This window comes from Musa acuminata, chromosome BXJ2-11, assembly GCF_036884655.1.
Source record: "Musa acuminata AAA Group cultivar baxijiao chromosome BXJ2-11, Cavendish_Baxijiao_AAA, whole genome shotgun sequence".
NCBI classification, from domain to species: Eukaryota; Viridiplantae; Streptophyta; class Magnoliopsida; order Zingiberales; family Musaceae; genus Musa; species Musa acuminata.
Window position 1 is genome coordinate 29,312,306 of NC_088348.1, and position 25,822 is coordinate 29,338,127.

The window sequence follows — 25,822 nt, forward strand, 5'->3', positions numbered from 1 at the left end:
TGCTAGATGCATTGAAAAACTTTCTTTGCTGAAAGTAAGTTAAAGCTCATGAAAAATCTTATGACCAGATCCAGTTTGATGATCAACTGGAATAGTAAAAGGGAAAAAAAATGGTATACGGGTTAGACAAAGAAGTCTGTCCTATGAAGCTGATGAATGATGAAGCCTCAAATCAGAGATGATGAGAATCTTAAAAATGTTGATGCAAGCTCTGATGAAGCCAATTTCTTAAACATGTCATGCTATTTCTTATATTCTTTTACCTTTTTCCCTCCTCTTTTTTGGATTTGGAAAGCTTGTTAACCATGTAGGGACATTGCTGTCATTTGGAATTAGTTCTAACGTACTATAGTAGTCAGTCTATCAGTTTTCCCCCTTCTTTCGAACTCTCTTTGTGATAAACTTACTGTTAACATGTGGATTATTAGACGATAACATTATAAAATATGTTACTGGTATTTGTCGTTTCATACAACTGTTAATAGGTGGATTATAAGAATATACTCTGGCATGTTGCTTCATGCTGTACTAAGGTCATAAATTTAGTTTAATGATCATTAATATCATTAGATGCTTACATTAATATCATTAATGATCATTAATATCTGGGAATTTTGCTGTCGTCTTATCTTTCTATCAATCTTTCAATCTGTTAGCTCGCGTCTTTTGGGTATTTTACCCTCTACCCTCGGCTGTCTCTACCATCTCTTAATTATGTTGTTGGGTTAATTATAAATTATCTTTTGTAGTTAGATCATTTTAGTATCTTGATTTTTAAACTTAAAAAAATTTATATTAGAATTCTTATAGTTAATAAAATGAAACATCTATTATCTTAGCATTATTGGTTTTATCGATAGAATAATAAAAATGATAGGTAAAAAGATAATTTTAATATCTTAATTATATTTTTAATGGTGATGGTAAAAAGATAATTATATTTTTAAAGATGTCAATCATTTTGCATCTACATTAATGTCGCTCAATAACTACATCCGTGACTTGGGCTTTATGCTCGATGACCTAGGAGATTTGTGATGTGACAATGGTGATTAGCATACTTCCTTGCATTAGATCGTTGCTCAATTGCCCCTTTTCGTTGTTGCATCTTGTTCTCGGAACTTGATGGTGAACCATAACATGGCCACGAGGGCCACCTTTAATGGCAAAGCTATAGTTGTTTCCTAGTGCGAGCCAACCATGCGAGTTGTCACTTCCATTGATTCTCATTCGCTCCACAACCCTATCCTTCGACTCGACTCTAGCCTAGCAAGATGGCTTCTACCATCTCCTTAACCACCCCACACCATCACTTCGTGGCGATCGCCTATCGAGAATCTACGAGCTTCTTCACCTGAGGTGCCATTGTGGATTTGGAGGTGAAGAGACAAGAGCTAGAGGATGAGGCTATGAAGTACAAAGGATGAATAGTAAGATTGGGATCGCAAGAAGCATAGAGGGGATGGACTCGTCGCGAACCTATGTTGAAGACATCGTAGCTAGCATCATGGGAGTGGCAAGCGACATAGGTGACTTAACGGACATGACGAGCCATAAGGAAGTTGGCATTGTGGATGAACACATCGCAAGCCCAACATAGGAAGGTCACATCTGGCTCACAATAGATCACCACTCTTTTACCACTTTATATCTATGTAGGCATCAATATAGATGTCGAGCAACATTGCTCTACGTCATCGTCTTCCTCCTCTCTTTATCTCAATTTTCATTTCATCGTCGCTCTCATTTCATTGTCGCTCTCCCTCCTCATCCATAACAGTCATCCACAACTCTTAGTGATGTCGTCGTCCTCCATCATAAAAAATATAACTGAAATATTAAAATTATTTTTTTACCTATCAGTTTCGTTCAACTGTTGGTAAAATCAATGACATTATAATTTATCGACGATATTATGATAAATAAAACTAAATATTTTACTTTTATAACTATAATAATTTTAATATTATTTTTTTTAAATTTAAAGATCGGGATACTAAAGAAAGAAATAATCTATAATTAGCCCCATGTTGCCCCTTACCCATATGCCTATAGGCATCGCCTCTCTTCCCCTACCCCCCTCTCTCTCTCTCTCTCTCTCTCTCTCTCGCTCTTCGGCTGAGTCGAATAATATCTTATATTAAGTGTTGATAACGTGATTCATATCAATACTCTACTGGCCCATTCATCAAAAATGCCCTCTTCTTATTTTCTTTTGTTAATTGTCTTTATACTGTACTGCCATTTTTTATTTTAAAAAATTTTATGAAATAAACGAATGAATCAAACAATCAAGTTTTTTTTTCTTCTAATGATGTATTCCCTTATTACCTGCAAGAAATAACATTAGCAAATAATAGGTATAAAGAGCACTTCTGCTAGCAAATGAGAAGACATTTGTTTTGCGCCTACAGCCTTCCTATGGATGCCAACATAAGATATTAATAATTACATAAATAAAATGATCTAAGGAGCCACTAAAAATGATTAGAAAAAAAGTCCAAGCCTCATAACAGATTCTGTTCACAATTGAACATAAAATCCTAACACCAATAAGATTACATTAAAATGTATTATGGTACACACCATTTTATGTTAACTTACTGTTTCCAAGAACATCCATTCAGTCAGCACAACAAAGTGCTTATTCCATGAAACGATTGCTATCTAATATCATATTAGTGCTTTGGAATATATAAATAGCTAGACCTGAATCATTCAGACAGACATATCTCTAGCAGCAGAATCACTAATTGCATCACTGTGAAATTTGAGATTTGTAGATATCTTGGCTTGAAGTAGAAGGATAGATCGAGCACAATCTTATAGAGAATGAGTAAGGAACTGGACGCACCAGATACTCATCATGGACACTAGGAGACCAACTATCATCCCCACCTACACCCATGTGCTTGTGGTCAAGGTGCACCTGCCATCCAAAAAGCAGCATACTTTGATAAGGAGCCAAAAGTCTCCATTACATCAAAATTCTATGTAAAGAAAAATGCACTGCATTGACATTAGTTAGTCACAAGTGTTGTGCAGACAGACAATCAGATTCAAAATGTTTGTCCTGTTGAATGTTGATGCTGCAAGATGACCTTAAATTAATAAGATGGCTCTATTTGTGCCTATCGTAGATTCAACTGAAATGTACCGTGCTTGGTCTGTCTTTTTTCATAGTTTCTCATTGATTGCAGGCAGGTCTAGTGATGAAAAGATGTCATTGCCATAATTGTAAGGAGACAATTGAAGGTCCAACAAATCATTATAGGTCAGAATTCTGACATTGATCTTATCTTTTCATCAATGCCTCAGATATGAAAATTTCAAATATTGACTAGACATTCTAAACCCAGTAATCATTATAATTATCAAATGGGCAATTCCACCAGTTCTTCACAAACTGCATTATGAACAAACCAAGTGCTCCTAGCTCAATAGGTATAACTTAAACTAAAGCTACCAATAATAAAAGACTCATGCATACATACCTCAATGTCATCTCTTTCAACTAAATAGTGGTTGTGAGTTGCCGTTTCAAGCTCTGCAGTGCCATAGAAGCTAGCACTCATTTGCATAGGTGGTGATGTACCATATATAGAAGCATATAGACCAAACCCATTGCTGTTTTGAAATGCTACCCATCTTACATCTGCTCGACCAGAACATTCAACAGGAGCTATGTAAGGCACATGCAAATCACATACATTGCTTCCATATATGCCAACATGGGCACCTTCTTTTCGATCTGGATAGCATTCAAATGGTCCTCTTCCATACCACATAACATGATCCAGTGACTTCTCTATATGAAATACAACCCCAACACGTGGAAGAGGTGGAAGATCATCCTTAGGCTTTATGGTATAGTCGATAATCACATCACCGGATTCATGGATGCAATAATCCACATCAACTCTGCAGAGAATATGACTTGGGTTTTCGAACTCATGAACAGAACTTTTGGATTTCAGCAGGTTGTTTTGATCCTTTGGAACACCTAAATATACGGTTTTGACTTGCACCATATTATTTGACAATTCCTTTATAGAACATGCATCTGTGAGGAATATAAGATTATCAAGTAAGGCATCTTTCCATCTGCAGAAATAGCTGCTGGGACCACCTCCCTTATCATTATCGGTAGGTGCTCGCCATAGGCAGGGAAGTATGCCTTGATTTATCAGCAAACAGTCACCAACCTGTGGTCAATCAAAATACTCCAAGTAACCTAAGTTTCATACAGAAATATGCATATGCTTTTCTCCATCTTTAGGGCATTAATGATATAAAGAGAAGGAATATTGACATGAATCAACAATCTTCTTAGTGATTAGTTCCTATTATGGCAAACATAAAGCAGAGCAGTTAAAATGTGAAAACATTACCATGCAAAAACTATATAAATAAAATTATCAGGCTAAAGCGGTACATAAACAATTCTCTATCAATGATGGGATTATCTATGCAACAATGGAATAATTACGAAGACTGATCATGGGATAGATAATTTAATGCATCTATCCATTTAACTTCTAATGAACTTGCAGCCTGAAGAAATATAGAACCACCAAACATAACTCAAAACTTACACATCACTCATCCCATGTTTTCTTGATCAACGGTTACAACTAATGGTTTATGGTGAAAGCCAGTAAAAGCACTGGGTAGAAAGAAGTTGCAGATTCGTAGTTCCTAAATAAGTAGCACGTCTTAGATAACCATAAAAGTGGCACAAATTCCAACTAAATGATATAATTAAAGATGATCGTTGCAACTATGGTAATTTCCTATGGTTCTAAAAAATAACTTCCCTTTCAGTTCAATTATCTCTCTAGAACAGCCCAAGACCTGTACTGATCCCTAGCCTAAGTGGTATGGTCTCAGTATGTACAAGCATATTAACATGATACATCAGCATACCCATCAGCACAGGACAAAGAGAGAGGGAGAGAAGAGACCAGCAGGAGGAGGACAGGAGGGGGGAAAGGAAGCAAAGGAGGAAGATGAGCAACTGGAGATGGAACAGACGACTTTGTGTATCATAGGAGGAGAGAAGGCAGTGACAACATGAGGAGACAGCGACAAGGATAGGAGAAGGTGGATGCTGAGACAGCAATAGCAAAGGTTGCGGCTGAACAGAGGAAAAAAGGAGGAGGCAGAGGTTGCAGTGGTGTGATCATCTCCCATCAAAAAAGTCACCTAATGGCTACTAAGGAGCAATGAGCAACTAAAACTCTAAAATTGTCACAAGAAAGACACTGATACCAACATACATGACCTGCTTTGCAGTGTGAAGCACTCTAGCATGTGGAATGAATCTAGGATACATTACTATGGTCAAATGTGGAACTATGATGATAGACTTGTTCAAATCACTTGTTCAGGAAGGTGAAACATTTCTAATACATATGTATACATGTATAGGGCGGCAATCTAAATAATAAAATATTAGGCATCTAAGTATATTTTCTTCTTTTTTTCTCCCCTTTGCTACCTTTCAAGCTTTCCAAAAGTTTGGGTTTTTTAAGTCTAGATTGCAAACGTTCCATGATCTGGATCACACAATCCACAATGCACATCGACAACCATTTGGTATGGACAAGAAAAGAAGAGGGTGAGAGAGAATTTTGGGAATATATGGGAAAGAGAACTCTTTTCCTTTTCATGGATTAACTAGGAGCAAAAGGCTAAGAAACAAGGATTCATGTGGACTAATCCAAGATTGCCTCTAAGGTATCCTCCCCTCTTCTTTATAGATGATAAATATCTCAACTACCAACTACCTAATTAATTACCTTAACCATCAACAACCTAATTAATGGTCCCAATTTACTAAGACACAAGTTACAAAGTATTACTGATGCATGGTGCCCTTGGAACAGCTCAGGACTTGATAACCTCGACTTAGAGTCGCATGACTTGCTTTGAAACTTAGTATCTTAGGAATTGATTGCTTTGACTTGTAGTCTTGGAACTTGGGGATTATTCTTTTTTATGCTGCCACTTTTCTTGAAATCTGTTTATATGCTACATCAATTTTTTTAGTAATGTAGCATCATGGAAGAAATAGCTATGAAGCCAGATGACAGCCCTTAGAAGCACTAGTGACCAACACTAAGCTTGCTAGATAGGGCCTACTGCCTGGCATAATGCTGTTGCTCTGCACTGTATCATGCATGTCTTAAGCATCTGTCCAAATTAATATACTGTTATCACAAGTGGCACAGAGGTAAATTCTCATCCATTCAAGGATTTAGATGACCCACCTCGTCCTTGTTTTGCTCATTCACAAGGTATTGTGAACTACCCATGTACATTATACCTACCTAGGCCATGAATGTTCCTTGACATTCCAACAAGTCTCTTTCGTCGATTTGAAGACTATATTCTGAAAATTCTCCATAAAAGCCCACTACAATGTTTCTCCAATATCAGGCTATTAATGGAATTTTAATCATAACTTAATCAGATCATTGGTTATGCTGAACAAATAAAACACAAACCCATATCCTAAACATAGAAGATAAAATTTAATATTCTCTCTGTGATATGGTTAATACTTGATGTTCATTCCATATACATGAACTCTATAATACTCACGTTCAGTTTAAGCCATAATTTTAATGGGTTTTCAGGCTATAAACTTCAATTCAACCTGATGACTGATGTTTGAAAATTTCCAGGCTATAATTATTGATTTGAAGACAAGATTGTAAAAGTTCTCCATAACTTTATCCAATATCAGGGTATTAGTTGAAGTCCATGACTTAATTAAGATCATTAGTTATGCTGAAAAAAACCCATATCCAAGTTATCAAATTGAAATGAACCACTGTGAGATGAACCAGTATTCTGAATGCCGAAGGTAAAACTAACAAGAAAAGAGTATTTTGTGACCTCAGTTCTAAAGATATCTGGTTTCACTTTCAAAGCTCATTATTTTGTTACAATAAGGACCACCATGCTATCCACAAGTATTTACACAACAAATTGGAGAAACCAATACCATAAATTTCTGGATATATAAGAAAAGATTTTTTTCATAAAAAAAATCTTCAGTTATATAAGTACCAAAAAGAACATCTTTGATTTTCATATGCAAAAAAAAAATGTCATATGAACATAAGCACTATAGTAGAGCAATTACCTTCCAACTTTCAATAGTTCCAGTTTGGGTGTTTATTTTGATTTGCCAATTCTGTTTCCTAACTGTTATAGTGTCACCAACATGCTCAGAGATCAGATTCATGTTGTTGATTGATCTGATAACCTGCAAAGGATACCAAATGGTCATACAATATTACACATGGTAACAATCAAATATGAAGAAGGGCCTGCTGAAGAAGTACATGAGGAATAGAATTATCTTCCGTGGATAAACTTAATTGAGTAGAAGCAAGGACATGGCCATCTTTTGCCCACCGAGTTGGATGTCTAAGTATTCCAGTAATCGTCAAAAATATTTCTCTTGCTGAACACGTTTTCCAGAGAGAGTGCCATGGGGATGACTCGAGTTCAATAATATAGCTTTCTTGGGGTAATATTATTGGTAGGTCAAGTATTCCACAACCCAAGCTGCATCCATCGCCAAGAAGGTGCCAACTGAATTCTATTGCTTGTGTTGTGTCAAAAAACTGTGCATTAGTTATCTAGGAAGACAAAAGATCAACTCGTCAACACCTTACTTGTTATGAATAAAATATCAAATGTTCAAAAGATCAACGATAATACCTTCACTTTATTTTCTGTCAGAACAACTTTTATGGGTTGATAAACATACTTCACTTCTGAAAACAACCATCACAGAAAAAAAACGTAAGAAAGCTGTAAAGAGCACTAATTGACTACGGATGACAATATTAACAAAACCAAGCAAACCAAAAGGCTGGATGACTTGATACTTCTTTTGGAAATTGATTTAATGCTACTACCGTGTAGAGCAGGGTGAGGAGTTCGATCCGGCCATGTGAGTCCATTCAGACAGAAGTTCAAATCGTTGGGTGTGTCTCCAAAGTCACCTCCATAAGCCCAGTGTTTTTGTCCATCACTATCCATTTTCAGTAAAGCCTGAATAAAGAACAATTCAAATGTTAATGTCACTAAAGAACAGTCATTTATGAAACACATGTATAACTATTTGCATATTCCACACTAGTTGATAAAAACTAAAACTACACATATACTGGTGAGCTTGGTTATGGATGCAGCACAATGGATGGATAAATTAGAATGGCATTTTTTTTAGGACTCTTTGTAACTTGCAACAAATGCAGCATGATAAAAGACTTGCCCAAAATACCAAGATTCTAAAAATTAAAAATACATGACCAAACAGTTGCTAGGATTACTTGTGTGCAAGCTGCAGATGAGTGGTCCAGATGGATTGATTAATTTAGAATAGTATTTTTTGGAAACTTCGAAAAAATTGCAAGACAACCGAAAACTTAACCAGAACACCATGGTTTGAGCAGCACAAAGACACATGAGTTTTAGTTTGGACCCTCATCTACAAAATATGTGATGTCGTATATATCAGTGCTTAGAGCATGTGGTGAAGTCTAGGAAAAGTGAATGTTATGCAGAACTCAAAATTCATTTCAACTCTACATCTTATTGTTTATTATGTAGGAAGTTCTAATATAATTCCAAAGATGAAGTTAAAGAAAAAATACCGTAGCATTTAATCCAAATCATAATATATTGAGTGAGATTGTATCAATTTACACCATTCTCATGCAAAATTACCTAATAATAGTAAAAATATGTTTTTTTACTCAATTGAGTACTTAGAAGATAACTCTACACCACCCCCATGAAAGCCAAGTTCCAAGAATTGGGCACTTTCAAATATTTTAATTTCAAAAAGTCATTTCACTTTCAAGGAGTCCCACAATGGATATAGTTAACATTCTACTAAACAACAGTTCAACCCATGATTTAACGTTTTGGCTGGACCCATTGGCAAAAAAAAGGCCCAATGGCCAACTAGCATGTGGCCGACCTCCTCTCTCTCTCTCTCTCTCTCTCTCTCCCAGTACTAATTGGTAATAATCCATACCGATGCTCAGTACACTGTATGGTGTAAAAAGGAAATATTCTTCATTCACTTGATACTAAAAGACCTACAAAATTTACAGAGTACACATTCGCACAGATGGAAAAACTAAATTACATATAATCAGGAAACTAATCTCCTGAAAAGAAGAAACTAATTTCTACAAAATCAAAAAATTAATTTCCACAAAATCAGGAAACTAATTTCATAAAATCAGATAACTACAGAAAAGGAAAACTATAGAAAGCTTGGAAATTAGGAATAGATTTACAAGAAAATAAACAAGATAGGAAATATTTTGAACCTGTCAATATACAGTATCAGTATGCAGCATGACACTAGGTACATCTGATATGACTGTCACATCAGAAATCATACAGCAATCATAGGACATGTTCCACAAAAAATGGGAATAGGTTTAAGTCCTAGGTCCCAGAGTTTTGTTTCTTGTTGATGGAAAATTAGTTGCCTTTACTTGTCCATGGTTTCATCAATGATCAGTTGTCAAAGGTTACGCCAATGGCTTCTTGTAGAGAACAATCATGCATGTTTTCAACATCCTTCTAGGTTAAGAAAAATCATCCAATCATGCTAATAGGTATAATTGGTTTTCAATTCCAATAGTTTTGCTATAAATCTCACCAACATACAAACATGTAAAAGATTTTAAAACTAAGAAGGTTCTTATCATCAGATGAACCTGGAATCCAGAATGATGCCCCAAGTAACCTTGATAATTGATATAGTATTTAAGTGGAGACTAACATGTTTGAAAGTGGAGATCCCAAAACTTCCAACTTTTTTTTGTCCCAACAACAAAAGATGACCATTAATTGGAAAGATAAAAAGAAGAGTGATGAAAGATATGGGGAAATTAGAGTTTAGCGGGACCAAGCTAGAAGGATCCCAATGAACTTTGTGTCGATAGTCAAAAACACTGGTAGTTGACCAATAAGAACGAAACACATTATTGGTAAAAATAATGAAAGTAAAAGTCAAGATAGAATTCAAAAGAAAATTAATGAAACATCTCGTTATGTAGCTGCCATTAACCTGGTCAACCCAATCCCATATGAAGCCACCTTGGAGCCCAAATGTCCTATCAATAGCTTCCCAATACTTGTGAATATTGCCACTACTGTTTCCCATTGCATGTGAGTACCTGAAGCAGATCAAAACTCCCCATCATAGAAGGATCAGATGGCAAAGAAAAGAAATATGCAAACGAGACTAGAAACAAGCATACTCGCAAAGGATCAATGGTCTATTTTCACTTGGATCTTTAGCAATTTTCAAAATATCCCATACACGCATGTACATGGGGCATACAATATCTGTTGATGAAGTCATGGATCCACCACCTTCATAATGCAAGAGTCGGGATGGATCCTTCTCTCGAATCCAACCTATAATTAAGTAGTTTGTTAGCCAAAATCAAGAATAGAAAAGATGTCTATAATAATTGTTCCATTTACCTGCCATAGCAGAATGATTAGGACCATAACCAGATTCATTTCCCAAAGACCATGCTATAATGCATGCATGGTTCTTGTCCCTCTCCACCATGCTAATAACACGATCCAGCATAGAGGTTGCCCAACTGGGTTCTACTGTAGGATGCTTAAATTTACTAGAAAGATCAAATCCATGTGTTTCGATATTTGCTTCGTCAATCATGTAGAGACCAAAAAGGTCACACAACTCATACCATCTAGGATGTTGTGGGTAATGGCTATTTCTGACTGCATTAATGTTATTTTGCTTCATCAAAACCAAATCCTTGACATAGAAAAGAAACAAAATTGTCAGCAAATAGGAGTACTTTGTCAGCAATAGTCATCATTTATCTATAGTCTATACTCTAATAGTGCCATTAAGAGCAGTAAAGCAAAAAACCAACCTTTATCATGCATGCTTCGAGGTTTGTTTTTCCTGTACGTGGATGATGCTCATGTCTATTCACACCTCGAATAACCACAGGAAGGCCATTTACAAGCATCTGTTTTGGAGCTTTAGATATTTGTCTTATGCCTATCTGGCATGATTCACAGTCAAGTATGTCTCCAGAAGCATCTTTGAGGACTAGCACAAGAGTGTACAAGTTTGGCTGTTTATGAATTGAAAATAAACAAAAAAACCATAAGGTCTAGAACAAATATACCAAAATAAAGTTTTATTTTGGAATAAAAGGGTGATCCCACAACCACAAGACTACCACCAACATGGTTGCTGTGAAGTGTCACTGTAGAAAACCTTACGAGAGACTGAAGCTCCATTTTGAAAAAGTAATCCAACAAATAAAAAAGAAGCACTAAACTCTCTAGTGTAGTTGTAAGGAACGATATTCACTTACGCAAAAGTTGATGCAAGCTGTAAATGGATAAGTTTAAAAAGATATATATCATCCACTTGGTTCAACATGTGTTCCCTCTTCTTAAGGTAAACAATAAATTGAACCAGCCATTTATTTCATATTTGTTTCTTTATAAACCTCAACAATTCTACAATATCCATCACCATGTTCTGTGCATTGTCTTAGAAAATCATTTAATACTGCCAACTTGAACTCATGCAGACAAATAGTTAAGCCAATTCAACTTTTCAGTTGGGATAGCTGGCCAAGATGAAAAATCTAAGTTGAAATGGTGACCCTAACTCTGTCCTATTAAAATTAGGATATTTGATTTTTTCATGCTTTTCCTCTGAATTTATTGCTTCCTACCATGCATTAAAGGCCTTGTAAATTGATAATAGTGTCGAAATTTCTTACGTTCTCACTTGACCAAAGTTTTGGTCTCTCTAATTTTCCCTCGAATATGTAGCAATGAAACCCATCGATTCCAATAGATGGTGACCTCAGATTCAAATGTAATGCATCATAAGAACTTAGGTCGACTTTTCCTTCATTGTTTCCACAGGCATACCACCCTGTATTGTCATACAGTGTTGCTTCCATAGTCAATCTGGAAAGAGTAGCATCTTCAAAATTGTTCAATATATCAAGTTTTACTTCAACCTGGACAAATAAAGAGATTATAAGTCAGAAGCAGTCATGTCTATGATTCAGTTAATAACATGGTTTTTCTCTGGTAACGATATGAGCGAGAATAAAATTCAAGCAGTACATCAATCACCATAAGTAGAACTGGGACTGACTCCAATAAAGGAAATTCAAGCTGGATTAGTCGAACCCATAATTTTACAGCAGTTAAGCTGGTTGGCTCATTAAACATTGTCCAGGCTAATCAAACTCGTGTACAAGCTAGAACGAGAATCATATGAGCCTTATATGTGGACTAAAGATGCTAATGTGGCATCATATACCCCACCATTTATAGCTAAATCCATATAAAATGCCCATAGTTCAGCCCACCCCGGACACCTTAAGCCTTTAGGTTACTCGATCATTGTCTCCCTGTTCGCCATAATATGGCTACTATAAGACCTTTCATCAATGAGGATGTTGATCCATGCCAAGATCAAGTGCTTCATAACCTCTTTTAATTGTTGAAGCTAACATAAGAGCAATTCTCTCCTCTCCATATCCCATTATCTCCAAAGTTAACCAGCATTATTCGCTGAACAATAATTTGATTAATTGAGTTTGAACCGGATCTTCATTTGTTCTGAAATTTTTAAAATTGACAGGACTCTCTTTGACACAGGAGTGTCTTTAAACTTTGAATCCAGATAAGTCAAAGATAATCACAGGAGTTCTTGGATGACTTTTAGTTATTTTATGGCTCTTTAATTAATTTTTATTTATTTTAAATCATTAAAATGGTGAAGAAATTAATCACCCTTGCTTGGAGGGTTGTTCCAAACCTATCACTCTATATACCTCATGCTTGTAAGCCTTGAAGGCATAGAGGGTTTTGAATATAAGTCTTGTTTCTGAAAGGTGTTGTCCTTCTCACACAACTCTGTACCTTTTTTTTTATTCCTTAGAGAAGTTTCTAAACCCTGTGTCCCTAGATAGACTCCTTGGGATGGTGATATCTATATCCCTTGGTTGTTCTTGGTGAGCTTGTTTATCTACCTTCAATCTATTCCATATATTTTTCTCTCCATCCTGTCCACCCCGGCATTATTCTTGAGTCCATTTAGGAGAATTTCCCAACTTTCAAAAGTGAACAAGTGTTGCATTTTTGCTGGAATTATGGGCTGCTCCAAGTTGAAATCTTCGATGGCATGTGAACCTGCACCACTGGACTGGTACAGTACAAACATGTGATAATTTCAATGTCCAGCCAAGATGGGTACAGTACACAGTATGGGTTTGCAATCCTTACCAAAATCAACTCCAACAGAAAAATAAAACTGGCCTGACTTTGTGATGATCTCACTCAACAAAAAAATTATCAGTGGTTTGATCTTATTATACACAGATTTAAATCTTGGTAATGATAACAATTTTGGCAACCTACCAAACTGGCATGGTACCAATATACTAGGCGGTAATTCGACTTCGTTTACCAAATATCACTGAATAAAAAGTAAAAATGAATGCTACTGAACTAATACTGAGCCAGGGTTTAACTATCATTTGGATAGTTTACATAGTTAAGCTGGTAGACTTTTATATCTCTAAGAAAAAAATTGCTGCATTAACAGCAACCTTGTTTAGATTATTTCAGCTGTTTAAGTTAAATACAATAATGATATTTTCATATTGACCTCCAAATATATAATAACCAAGTAATGTCCTGTAATGCTCATACATCAATTGTCCTTCGAACTATCAAGGTTTGACTTGGAAGAACTCTGGGTAAATTAGGCAAAGTATAAAAATATTCATTTTTTTGACAAAAAAAATATTTAAGATATGATTTAAAAAAAAAATTAATATCAGCATACTAATGCATATTATACAGTAAAATTCAAATGGAAACAATTAGAAACAAGAAGGTACAAAGGTAAAATCTTAATTACTTCATATGATGCAGCAGAAACACTAAGCTTGAGTCATTCGCTTTCCATATCATTTACCTGAACATCAGCCGTGACCAAATTTTTGTCCAAGGTTGATTTGACAAAGTAATCCGTAATAAATACCTGCAAAGGCATCGTTCCAATTAAAAACTTATATATCCTCTAAGTCGAGATATCAGCAACAAAGAAATGAGACGTAGAGCCAGCATGTAACATATAATTGTTGCATGTCACTAAAAGCGCACATAAGATATCCATTTTAACTGTTTGGTTCAAAAGTTCCAAGAGAAGAATACCTGCTACACAATCTAATATATGGCTTCTACCTTCTCCTTACACTCCCACTCTAATCAGTGTATTCTGCCGTATCTGTTTTCCTTCTCTTAATGGCTTCTTTCTTTTTTTTTTTTTACTTGATTACAAATGTTATATTGTATTCTCCTTATTTCCTTGTGTCACTATGGAAACATGTCTTATGCAGATAGACGTCGTGGAACTGTCATATTAATGCTGTGCCAACATACTAATATTGCAGTTATAATGTGAATAGTGTGATCTTAACTCAACTGTTTTTGGCCTTTGCTTAGCTGCATCTATTTTAATGTCTTAGCAGAGGCTAGCAGCTACCTATTGTTGTTTATTCTATGATTATCCACAATATGACACGAAGACCAAGAAGATGAGGGCCGATCAACAAAGAGAAAGGGAGAGGAACATGTCCAGGTAGCTAGAATAGGACAGATCAGTTTTAAATCTGTTAACTGATAACCTTATCTAATCTATTGTTTGAGCCAAAATGAGGCCAATACATTATAAAGGATTGAAGTTATTGGCTAAGACCAAATAGACAAAAACTACAGTGATTGCACTAAGCACGGTGTCACAAGCGAATTACAAAGCATGGTGTTGAAAGATAATCGAGCCAGAGCCTCATGTGACCACACAGAAGATCTTCCGATGTCTGTAGAAGATAATGGTAATAGTCCTCCCGTCCTCCATTTACCTCTCCCCTCTGCCTCCTCATCTTCTCCACTGTCATTCTCTCTCTACTTATCCTCTCATCTCATGTGTCTTCTCTTCACACACTCTCCCTCTGACCACCCCCCTTTAATGTCCATCTGTTTCTCTTCCTTTGGCAATCTACAATTCACTCATCTTTCCCAGGTCATTATTGTTTCCAAGTTCATCTTTCTAGGTATCAATACTTCTTTCTGTACTTCATCTTAGGAAGTTTCACTTTGACTTTCATCATCCCTGTATGTTAAATTCATATCACTATTCTTGCTTAAGTAATTGAATCGCATATTCACTTTTCAACTTTCTAAATATTGTCAATTTCTATTCAATTTGAATAAAGATTTATATTTATAATATTGGTTGATGTTTTTATTTTTATCCCAACGACTGAAGTTTCGTTTTCAATTGTCTAGGACTATTCACTTTTTTTATTAATTTTGGCATATTATATTTTATTATATATATAATTTTGAATTATTTATATATTCTAAAGTATTTTTCAATTAAACATGTGGTCCGATCCATTGAAGTTGAACCACCAGTCCAGCTAGCAACCCAGGGACCCAAGGCTTGCTCAGGTCACTTTCCTGTTCAGTTTTGATAACTATTATACAAACATAGGCAAAAAGATTCAAGACAATACATCAACAGATATGCATACACGAACACATGGGATAAACGGAACCTGAGGCTTTGACAGAAGAAGCACATCTCTGTGAATGCCAGACAACCACCAATGGTCTTGATCTTCCAAATAAGAGCCATCACTCCATCTCAAGACTTGAACAGCGAGAATATTATCCTTGCTCGAATCACAGGGATAGCAGCAATCAGTAATTTCAAACTCGGCAGGAAGTCTGCTATCCTGGCTGCATCAGCACATAGAAGAAAAAAAAAATGTAACCAGAAAATCCATTTTCCAACTATAGATTTTCATTAATATTTTAAATATTCAGAGTAAAATTAAAATGTTGAATAAACTACTTTCTCAGTCCCAAACAATAACTAAAGAAGGTACTATAAAAAAATAAAAATTTATTTGCATATATACCTCTCAATGTTAGTACTCACATGTCACATGAATACCACATAGAGGATGATACTTGCTTATACCATTATAAACTTCCTAAATTTTTGCTCAAACATTTGTTTTTGTCCAACTTTTCTGATAAGTTCATACATTATCAAACAAACAGAAGAGTAACCAGTGTTCACTTTTTCAGCCAGATTTCATCCAGTGTGATTCTTTAAACAAATATTAGACGAACAACAATATATTGCAAGGTTCAACTGCTAGGTCATGCTGTATTGGCAGGTATTTTGCTGTGTATAACACTAATGATAAAGCATGACATTTTGTCAGCACAGAGCATGCCAGTTCTTATCTACAGGCCCATGTCAACCATTACCATAACTGTCAAAGTGTCAATACAGACATCTTTATGTTTCTAAAGTCCTCTATATACATATGATCTTGAATGCAAATAAAATTCAATGTTTAAAGTTAAACCAGCATGGTGACATGCAATAGGACTTTTTATGGTAAATTTTTTATCATTAGAGTAGGTGCTTCAAAAATACTTCATCCATTAGTAGATTATTGACTTGACTAGACAAAGTTCATATATAAAAGTATTATGAAAAAAGAACTCAGGTGTAGTTAAGTTGAATGTGCATGCAAAATCTAAAGACTAATCGAGGTTTTATATGATAACAAGGAACCTACATGTTGACATGATAAATTCATAAGTAAATCAAGATGGGCACCAACACCAAAGAAATAAAATAAACCAAAGTAACAATAGAACAGGGAAATCAATGACAAGGTCAATTAATACATACCTATAACCAATAAGGACACCGTTTACCCAAACAAAAAAAGCAGAATCAACGGCCTCAAAATGCAGCAATATTCTCCGACCTGTCAATCAGAAGGTCAAGATGAAATAAACAAATATTGAGCATATAATCTCTACATCAATATATAAATATAGAAAACAGTAACTACATGAAGCAAATACAATGGAACAATGAGGCAAGGAGGATGGTAGTGTTAATCAGTGTGTAGCACTTGGGTACTCAAACATCAAGGTATCTCCTCTTAAGCATAAGTTTGTTCTCATTTTCGATAGAGTGACAATTGCACAATTCTCCTGCCAATGTGGGATCTGGGGAGTTTCCATGAATGCAATCATACCCGTCCAAGCAAGTTAGTTGTCTGCATGAATTGAACTCAGTCACCACTCTCAACTTCCTATAACTATTGAATTTTATTGCTCGGATAAAACTATATGTATGGTGATTATCAAAATAATTTCCAAATTTGGAATTTATAATCGTAGTATAGCTCTAGGTCAAGAAGTCTAGCCAAGAAGATTTGAACAAAGCTTTACGACAAGTACCAATATTATATCAACTAACGAGTGAGTGAGTGCCATATTCTCAAACAAGGTCAACTTCAAGAAATTGAGTGATGCCTAGAGTTGTTTCTTCAATTAATTGAGTGTCGTATTCTCAAACAAGGCCAACTAACTCAAACAAGTGAGTGTCATATTCTTGTCTATTAATTAGTCCTTCTTTCTTCAAGTATCTCAAAGAAGCTTGGAGTTGGAGCCCTTATTTCTTGTGAAGGTGTGGATTTCTCCAAAGCAAGGTAGATCTGAACCTTGTCATCACATTCTTATGCTAACTTTTGTTGCTTATGGCTTGTTTTAAGACTTATTTCTTGCTTAGATTACAAAATACTCCTAATTATTGTACATGTTTTATTAGGTGGATATTGTGAGTGAACATGTAATCTCAAGTCACAAACTAAACTACTAAAAAATGACTAAAGTTTGACTATACTTAACTTTAGTCCAAAGCAAGGTAGATCTGAACCTTGTTTTTTCTCCAAAGCAAGGTAGATCTGAACCTTGTCATCACATTCTTATGCTAACTTTTGTTGCTTATGGCTTGTTTTAAGACTTATTTCTTGCTTAGATTACAAAATACTCCTAATTATCGTACATGTTTTATTAGGTGGATATTGTGAGTGAACATGTAATCTCAAGTCACAAACTAAACTACTAAAAAATGACTAAAGTTTGACTATACTTAACAAAAGAATCACATATTTAAGTTGTCCAAAATAATTAACAAAAATAATAGTTATAGCTTTTCAACCAATCATACCTTTCCATTCTGTTGGAATGCGAAAATTTTTACGGTAACAGCCAGTTGGATTGTCTGAAGGAACATAAGGAGGATTTATAGGAAAAGGATAAACAATGTTTGTATAAATGGGACGATCAAAACCATGCATCTGCCAGTTTGATGGAACTGCACAGAAAAAATACACATTAGAATAAGCTTGACATAAAAGTACACACATGCAGAAGCATTATCTGTATCTGTATCATGCAGTGAGCATAAAACACAGCATATATACTGGTCACTCCAGTCTACATAATTTGTCTGTATTTCTAGACAGATAAAAACAATATCAATTCATAAACAGGTCAATTTAGAAGACAACAATACAAGCCAAAAACAGGAGGAAAAAAAGGAAAAGAGTAATTTTAAAGGACCATGAGCAACAAAATTTTGCTACCAGCAGTTCTGCATACTTCAAATTAGAATACAACTATCACCAAGATGTATTTAATTTTGGATAAAGTTAGCCATGTCCTATGGTGTACATGACATCCAACACCATCAATTATTGTTAATGGGCTTAGTTAATTTTTTTTCATCCTTTTTTCATTAACTGGCAATAGTACACTGTTGGTAACCAAATCTTCATCAAAGCAAATCATAAGGAAGAAGGATATATGCAGCAACAGGAGAAAACAGAAGAAACCATGATGATATTCCGGCGTCGCATACTTTTTGATCAGGAGACAACTATAAAGAAAGTTGAAAAAACTTGCCTGGTAGAGCTTGCCAATCTGAATCATCAAAAGCAATATCATAGAAGCTCACAGGAACACTTTCAGGAGAAGGAGCTAAAAAGAACTTCCAATGCCCACTCAAAGATTTGACAAAAGGTAACCCTTTGACCCAAAAACCAGCACTCTCCAGAGCACCAGAAACAGCATCATCATCCCAAGTAGCTAAATTAGAATTCAGAAAATCCACTTTGCTGCGGTCATACCAATATCTAAGAGACCCTGCATAGAACCATACAAATAGTGAATTTGGGTAACAATAGAATGTGATTGTGTCATCTCAACACTCCATAAATACATATTCTTGATCATACAACAGAAAAAAATAATAATAATGGACGAATAGAGTGGATATGAGGAAAAAGTTATCCCATGGTTTAGCATACCATGGTATACTAATCGTACAGCATCAATAAAAATGTACTCATCATACAAGCTAGTATCAACATATAAAATATATTTTAGTGAAGCTTTTCAATATCAATCTGACACTGGTTTTAGCTCAGTCAAACCAGCAAGGTATTGGTACTACACAGCCCAGATTTACCAAAAAACAAAAAATAAATAAAAATCAACCAACCAATATTGGTTGGTATGGTCCGCCAAAAATGTCCTTAGTCAAACTAATAAATACCAACTGGTAAAAGCCAATCCAGCCAGTTTTTAAGACCTTGCTTTTAGCATTTTTTGTTAGTAAAATAAAGCATATAGTTCTGTGCCAATTGGTACATACCAATATGATAAGATTCCAGTATGGGTACTAGTACCTACATTTAAGACCTTGTAAATAAAGAAAAAGATTATCTTTCTAAACAATATTCTTGAATGCACCCTCATTAATAATTAAATAATAAATAAAAATATCCAGCATTTACATGCTTCTCACAGAACTAGAAATATATTAGCATCCAAATATCAATATGCCAAAAGCTAAAGCAGCATTAATGAATACAGTAACGACAGAGAAAATAACATAGTGCATGGTCTTTTCTAATGTAGAGGTGTTCACAAAGGTAATAAGGTGAGTAGTCGATCCACCTACATATGAAATTGCAAGATTTATTATACCAATACTTTATTCTAGATAAAGGAAAAAGGATGTATCCTATGCACAAGCTCCCGCTAAGGTGGGTCTGGGGAGAGTTGATGTATACAGCTTTACCTATAAATTTTTTGATATAGTTCCTATAATTGGAACCCTGATCTAATATCTTTAGTCGCAAAAGAGCAATCAAGGTTCTGAATACCGTACTGTACTAGTGTACCGAATAGCTATCGGTACGGTACGTACCAAGCTGTACTGACATATGGTACAATAAGGTGTACCGATATACCACCCATACTAGTCCTCTATCGGATCAATATGTACCGCTCATACCGAGCAGTATGGTACAGTATTGCAAACCATGAGAGCAACACTATTATTATATTAAGGCCCGCCCCCAATATTTGTTGTAGATCAAGTTTTAATTTGTTAATTTCCATTGGTGTAATCAGTAGAGGCTAGAGGCTGCAGAATTTTGAATGGAAGGCAGGTTAAGTAGGCAATCCATGGGTTATGCATATTCTTTCTCTATAAACCCTTAGAAGGCAATTGCAAAAAACAAAATGGGACAGAAAAGATGTTACAAAGAAGATCAAGGCTTAACTGAACCTGACTAAAGCTTGGCCAACCAAGACAACCAAGATAAGACAGCCTGCAGCCTGGTTCAAAATGTTTAGGACCTAATACATAGTGAACCAGCCCATCATAGGGCCCCACTTGATGACATGGATCTCAAGACGGAAGCTCTCAACCTATAAATAACCCAAACAGCAGGCGGTGGTAGATCCAGAAGGTAAGAACAATGCATATCTGGTTCCAAAGAAAGTTCTAACCAAGAAGGAAACATGAGACAGCAGGTTCCATTTGAAATTTGAGATGGATCTGGATAAGGGATTAAATCAAGTCATCAAAGTAAGAAGAGCTGAATACTTCTCCAAGACAGGGCTGCCAGCCCCCGATGAACACAAAAACCATGTTAGGCGGCTTAGGCCATGATTCAAAGCCACACATCCTCTCCAGGTGAAAGAACAGTGGCTAGAGCCCACAGTTGAAATGTGGACAACCTCAGAATAAGTACCAATAACAGTCAGGAGGCACGTACCTAATAAATGAAGAAACAATACAAATGAAGAAATAAAAATTACAAACTTAGAGGAAATAAAGAGGAGAACTGATGAACCCTCAGCATTAAATCTATAAGCATATTGTTACCTTCAACTGTATCATGTGAACGCAGAGGTACATGTGCATTCCGTTTCCTCCACTTGATAAAAGCTGGATCTTCCCAAACTTTGTGAGAATGGTTTATAGGTGCAAGTAATCCAATTGGAGAAACAACTGCCATGTAGATGTGTAAGTAATATTCCCAAACTCTGGGACAATCTTTTTCTTTCTTGCAATCTTTCCTCAAATGTCAGAATCAAACATGTCCTGTACAACTAAATTGTAAGCTCATACTTATCTTGTACCTAAGCCAGTGAACTTTCAGAACCAAATTTACTTGTTGCCTACATTGTATCAATGATATTCAAAAGAACTGCAATATATTTTTACTATAAACAAAGAACATGCAGTTAGACAAGCATCAACAGTTCCACACTGCATTAGCTGTCACAATGGCCTTAAAACTTAAAAGCAGCACTTTGGCAACATGTTAACATAGTGAAGCAGGAATGTTTGAATGATTAATGTGAATAGTGTATTGACTTCATAGAAGATGATGATGATGGAAACAAAATTAACATGATACATTCCTATGTTATCTAAAGCATACACAACCACATCATGATCTTGTACTGAGTTACTTGCCAAAAAGCAGTAATTTCATCTCCATAACCGAAAATAACTGCAAGTCATAAGAGATTGAAGTAAGAAATATATTGCCAATTGATAACCAAAGTCTTTAAGCAAACATGAAGTCATATAATTCTACATTCAAGAAAAGTAAAAAAATCCAACTTTCTGACTAATTATTTAACCAAGACTGCAAAGTTTCAACAAACACCTTCTTTGCCTGTATTTCACAAAAATCACGACATTTCCTAAATAAGTGATCCACTAGCATTATTCTGAAAATATTTTTTTATAATTTCTCATAAAAGGAGCTTCAGGTTAGCCATAACCATATGCCCCTAAATATACCCATCAGTTGCTGGTACTTCTCATTAACCAAGTCATCTAGTTTAGATACAGGATTGCAGGAATGTAGTGGCTAGAGACCAGAATAATCTTAGCAAAACAACAGTAAAGGCAGTGGGTCCAGCCAATGTGTATTGTGTAACATACAGTAATTAAGAAATATATTACAAAGGGTGCATAACTCTGTCTATTAATTGTTATCCAATGAATGGAATTTACCATTCAATAATTCCTCCAAAACATGTCAGGATCAAGGTGATAAAGATCTCACGTTCTGAAGGAGTGAACTAAAGCCAAAAAAATATAGTAGCTAGAATCTTTTTCATCATCATGTGCATGTGGAAGATTCAAACATGACACAAATCACAAGATTAAACAAATATGACAAAGATGCAGGTCACTGAATATAGTAACTAATGCACTAAGGCCCTATTTGCTATGGGGATTTCATGGGGGTATCCTTAAAATACAAGAATTTTACCCAAATACACTCTTTATCATAAACTAGAATCGGGCAGCTTTAAACTTTCAATCAACTGTCAAAATATGGAGAATTAGGCCCCTAGGATCATGGTTTGCAGTACCGGTCCATACCGCCCGGTACGGGCGGTACGTACCGGTCCATACCGCCCGGTACGGGCGGTACGTACCGGTCCGCCAGACTTCCGGTACGCAGACATATGTTACCGTTCCGACACTGTAGTAGCACTGTAGCACTGTAGCATTGCTACAGTGCTCGGCACACCTGAATATATCACTCGGTACACCTGGGTGTACCGAGCGGTATACCGTCGTACCGTACCGGTACCGAGCCCAGGTCGAAACTCCGGTACGATACGGTATTGCGAACCTTGCCTAGGATATCAGTAGAACTTAACAATACCAGAAATAAGGAACATAGAAATTCCTAAACAAGTTTGTTTCAAATATTTATAATATTTTTCTTTATGAAAAAGCATGAAAAGTAGGTAACTTCAAATGCAACCTTAGTTTCAGTTGATCGAAAATAGTACAAAAAGAAAATATTTTGTGAAACAAAAACAACAAAGAATACATGATGTAACACAAACAACTAAAGTCCATTAGGAACAACATCATAAGTGGGAATAATTCTGATATTATAAACAAATACTTTTAGAAACAAATGTGCATTTTTTTTAATTGGATTCCTTAACATTAACAAGTGTTTCAATCAAGTTCTACTTGAGGTTTCTGTCGAAAGCAAATGATAGGACACCAATGTATAGGCTCAATCAGCATTAAAGGTCAGGAAAACTCCTTCTAGTAGTATTCCTTCTCCTTTGGTTAGGATTTTTTTCTTATCTTTTTGGCTTCATATCTTCATTTCACTTCTCCACCTTGACCCCTCAACTCCTCCCCCTACCTTGAATGTGATAACAATGACCGACATTGAGAAACATGGAGGAATGAGGACATAAGCTTCAGCTCTTCCCTCCTTTTCCACAGCTCTCCTATCTTTTCTCTTCCTCCTCTTCTGCAATGGTGGCAGTGACTAGTGTGGTTCCAGAAGTTGACAGACGAAAGAGGAATACTTTTAACCATTTCTTTCTTCAAAGAATATGAGATGGATCATGTTCATTTGTCGGGTCATCAGTCTACAGTGAACGTGGGCGGATGTAAGTTGTAACCAAACGTAAGCATTCTATCAAGTATTCTTAACAAAACCTAAAAGTATATCTTAATTGGAACAACTACTATAGTTCAGTGACCCAATTGAGACCAAACAAAGCTTAGGGATATATTTCAAGAACTACTGACGGAAATTAACCGAAAATTCAGACCCAAGAGGTAAGAAATCATTCATAAACTAACATAAAAGAAATGGGATGGATGCGAGCATGCGGCATACTGAAATTTCTGTTCCATTTTTTTTATGATCAACATGTAACTCTTGAGACATTCCTAGCAAACAATTAGCGAATAGTGACTCGAGATCCTGAAAATTGTTCGACGCATGGCGGCGAAATGTGATGAGGTTAATTGAGGTGGTTCATCGGGGCGGATGCGCCACGATTGTGACGTGCAGCAGAGGAGCCACGTTAGATAGATTTAAGATAAGAGCGACTGAAGAGGAGGATAAGAAGCAAGATAAGAGGGCTACCTGAGAGCAACGAGTGCCGCCGCTGCCGCGACACAGAGAGTAGAGGAAGAGAGAAGAAATAGGATCGATCGAGAGAGCGAGGGAGAGAGAGAGAGAGAGAGAGACGGAGAGGAAATGGGGAGCGGATTTCCCCGTCGTCACTTCCTTTATATTTTATTTTCCTTTATATTATATATATATATAATCTGATTTTTTTTCCGAGAGAATAAAAATTAACATATTTCAATAATCTTTACCAAAATTAATTTTTAAAAAAATATACATATTTCTCGCAGCTTATTTTATTTTTTTAAATAATATCTCTAATTTAAAAAGTATTCAAACTATCCTTCAAAATTTTCACTATAAAACGTACTTAAAAATACTATAAATGAGTAAAATAAAATATATAAATGTTATTAAAATACTATAAATAAATCAAATGAAAGCACTATGACAATCTAAAACTGATAAAAAAAATGGATGGAAAATTTTGACCAAAAAAATTTAAAGAATATTTATATGTATTTTTTTAATTAAACATTTTATTAAAAAAAATTGAAATATACTCTATGAATATTTTTTAGATGAAATATTCTAAATATTTTAGGGTCATACGAGAATAAAATAAATCATAATTTTATTGTAAAGGTAAGAAGACAATAAAATCTTGTCTCCACATATTAAAGATAAGATTGGTTACATCATTGACTTGTTGTTGGGACATAATATCTCAAAGGACATGATATTTCAAATTACAGAGTGAATGAAGATGTTTATGAAACAGATCTTTGTAAGAAATTATTATTTATTATTTAAAATTGGTAAATTAGTAAGCTAAATTTTCAAGGTATCACAACCAGACATTTTCTACTGTTGAATCCCAAAAATATATCTATATATCTCTATTGACACCTCACCCAAAAATATATCTATATATCTCTTATCTACGCTACTGAGGATATTTCTTAAAGCTCAGCATGACATTATGTTAAGATTTATAAGTATTATTTAGATCCATAATGAGGATCAAATTAATTAATTTAAGTGTTAAAAATTAGTCATCAATCCCCACTTAAATTATTGTGTCTTGAGAGTTGAATATCTAAGGGGTTTGGTGCTTCATCAAAATGACTCCCTAATAAGAATTCTTAATGTGAAAAATATCATATGTAAATTTAGAAGTAAGAGTGGTATTCTTACGGAACTAAACAATTCATTTATGTAAAAATATTATGTCATTATGTGTTTTATTAAATACCTTCTTAAGATAATAGTTTTACATTTCAGCACTGCTGTTATTTTTTTTTATAAATAATAAATAATAAAGGCGGGATTCGAAAATAAATTATTTTATATATGACATTCATTTTATGAATATAATTAAAAAAATTAATTTTTTTAACAAAGATAAGTCGTGAAAGCGAAACCATAAAAAATTGGAACAAAGTGATGTCATGCTATGGTGGTTCATGGGACCCATCTAGGTGGGTCCCTCGACAACAGGGCCTATGTGGCTAAGCCCCGTCGCACATCGACCAAATTTGCATTATCCGATCTAACATGCGCCGCACAGAGACTTAGTTTTCTTTTATCAG

The 25,822-nt window shown here is 35.2% G+C and overlaps 1 protein-coding gene across 1 annotated transcript; it reads right to left on the reverse strand.

Annotated features, from left to right (window-relative positions):
- Positions 1-2,529: 2,529 nt before the first annotated feature.
- LOC103971939 (uncharacterized) lies at positions 2,530-24,389 on the reverse strand. Its single transcript, XM_009386103.3, has 18 exons — positions 24,246-24,389; positions 21,197-21,415; positions 18,922-19,161; positions 18,185-18,331; positions 16,853-16,931; positions 15,696-15,879; positions 14,051-14,116; positions 11,832-12,077; positions 10,962-11,168; positions 10,537-10,840; positions 10,308-10,467; positions 10,115-10,223; positions 7,938-8,073; positions 7,738-7,793; positions 7,356-7,655; positions 7,154-7,276; positions 3,495-4,205; positions 2,530-2,929 (listed from the first exon to the last, which is right to left on the reverse strand). The coding sequence occupies exons 2-18, from the start codon at positions 21,327-21,329 to the stop codon at positions 2,759-2,761; spliced, it is 3,372 nt and encodes a 1,123-aa protein (XP_009384378.2). The 5' UTR covers positions 21,330-21,415; positions 24,246-24,389; the 3' UTR covers positions 2,530-2,758.
- Between the last annotated feature and the right edge of the window lie 1,433 nt (positions 24,390-25,822).

Coding starts and splice junctions, on each gene's coding strand:
- LOC103971939 (XM_009386103.3), bottom strand. CDS start 21,329: ATGGCAGTTGTTTCTCCAATTGGATTACTTGCACCTATAAACCATTCT. Junction 15,880..16,852: donor GGTGTCCTTATTGGTTATAG/GTATGTATTAAT, acceptor GTGCTGATGCAG/CCAGGATAGCAGACTTCCTG. Junction 11,169..11,831: donor AACTTTGGTCAAGTGAGAAC/GTAAGAAATTTC, acceptor ATTCATAAACAG/CCAAACTTGTACACTCTTGT.